The sequence below is a fragment of the Polistes fuscatus genome, unplaced genomic scaffold (genome assembly GCF_010416935.1).
Source record: "Polistes fuscatus isolate 324 unplaced genomic scaffold, CU_Pfus_HIC Scaffold24, whole genome shotgun sequence".
NCBI classification, from domain to species: Eukaryota; Metazoa; Arthropoda; class Insecta; order Hymenoptera; family Vespidae; genus Polistes; species Polistes fuscatus.
The window spans coordinates 8,024-9,666 of NW_025113101.1; the positions used below are offsets into that span (position 1 = coordinate 8,024).

The 1,643-nt window shown below is 45.9% G+C and overlaps 1 protein-coding gene across 1 annotated transcript; it reads left to right on the top strand.

The window, feature by feature from the left end:
• Positions 1–89: 89 nt before the first annotated feature.
• Positions 90–1,608, top strand: LOC122518372 (the record flags this gene model as incomplete). The annotated part of the gene is given in 2 exon segments (XM_043637266.1): positions 90–451; positions 601–1,608. Coding segments are annotated over 2 exon segments (1,286 nt in total), but the record flags the coding sequence as incomplete, so codon positions are not given.
• Between the last annotated feature and the right edge of the window lie 35 nt (positions 1,609–1,643).

A 1,643-nucleotide genomic window follows, 5' to 3' on the forward strand; every position in this document is an offset into this window, starting at 1 on the left:
TTTCTTTTTGTTTTTTATATGTTCATATTAAAAAAAAAATTGTTAATTGTATAATTAATATGAATTAATGTTTTTATAATAATTTTCAGCGATATCAGCGATACCGAAAATAGTTTGCGAAACTATCCACGCCCTGGAGCTGCACGATGAGACGCCATCGTGGAAAATTATGGACAATAAGGGACGAGTCACAGTGGTCCTGCACTGGGACCAACGTTCGTCGTCGTCGTCGCAGGTTCAATCGCAGTCGAAGGGCGCGGATGCCCAGTCCTCTAAATATTCGCCAACTAAGAAAGCCGATCTGAGCGGGAGTCAGCGGCCCTCGTTGGTGATCGAAACTAGCATTGACAAGTTGAATTATGGGGGAAAGCCAACGCATTTGCCGGGCGGCGAGCTAGGTCCAAGCAGATACGCGGGTCCCCAAATCACTGTGATAAATCATGATGATATGGTAGAGAGAAATGTTGAGAGTATTAGACAAAAAAAACATAAATAAATAAATAAGACAAAATAATAAAATAGATAAAAAAAAAAAAAATGAAGAAATGTGTTAATAATGTTAAGCGACGATCAACTAAAACGTTCTTTTTGATCTCGCAGCAAGCGCAGCAACAGCAGCAACAGCAGCAACAGGCGCAGCAAGTGCACAGTATGCCAGGTCGTTTGGTGAAGCAAGGAACGAATTCGTTCGAAAGCACGACCATCCATATCCACACGCCAGAGTGTTCAAATCACATACATCAGCCGGTAGCGAGGAACGGTAGTCCTGTTAACGGGGCGGACAACGGGACGACCGGGGAATGCGATTTCCATTGTTGCGCGTTGCACGAGGAGGGTCGTAGGATCGCGGTGCACAAATCGGTAGCAACCTCGCCGATTCAGGACAGTCAACATCAGCAATATCAACAGCAGCAGCAACAGCACCATCACCCGCACCAGCAACAACAGCAACAAACCCAGACCCAAACGCCGTCGCCCCAGCCGCCCTCGTCGTTGTCCGATGGGACGAGGCGGTCGGGTTTGGGCAAGGGCCACGTCAGATTTCGCGACACGGCCGACGAGGAATCGAGTCCACGTTTAGGTCCCGGCAACTCGACGGCCGGAGGGGGTGGTGGTTTTCATCTGCATCATCATCATCACAATCATCATCAGGAGCACGACAGCTCCGAGTCGGAAACCGAGAACACGATTATGGAGGACGAGATACACACCTCCGAAAAGTTTTTATTGCTCATCGATCAGTTAACCGTAGATCAAAAGCATCATCTAAGCATCAAGGACATCGGCATCATATTAGAACGTTTAAGCTCGAAAATATTGGACGTAGAGAGATTGGATCGGGAGAGCGAAAGTGAGGAGTGTTACAATTGGACGATCAAGGCGATCATCAGGGGCGACGTATTACGCGAATTAGGGGTCATTTATAATGGCAATTATTATGCGATCTCGGAACACCCGGGATACAAAGAGGAGTCCGAAGAGAATAACGAGGATAACGAGGAGGAGGAGGAGGATAGACTTTAATACGATGCTGTTTTACTAGACGGACACGGACAGACATAAAAAAGAAAACAAAAAAACAAAACAAACAAATAGTTAGTTAGATAGGTAGATAGACAGATAGATATGTAGTTAGTTAGTTA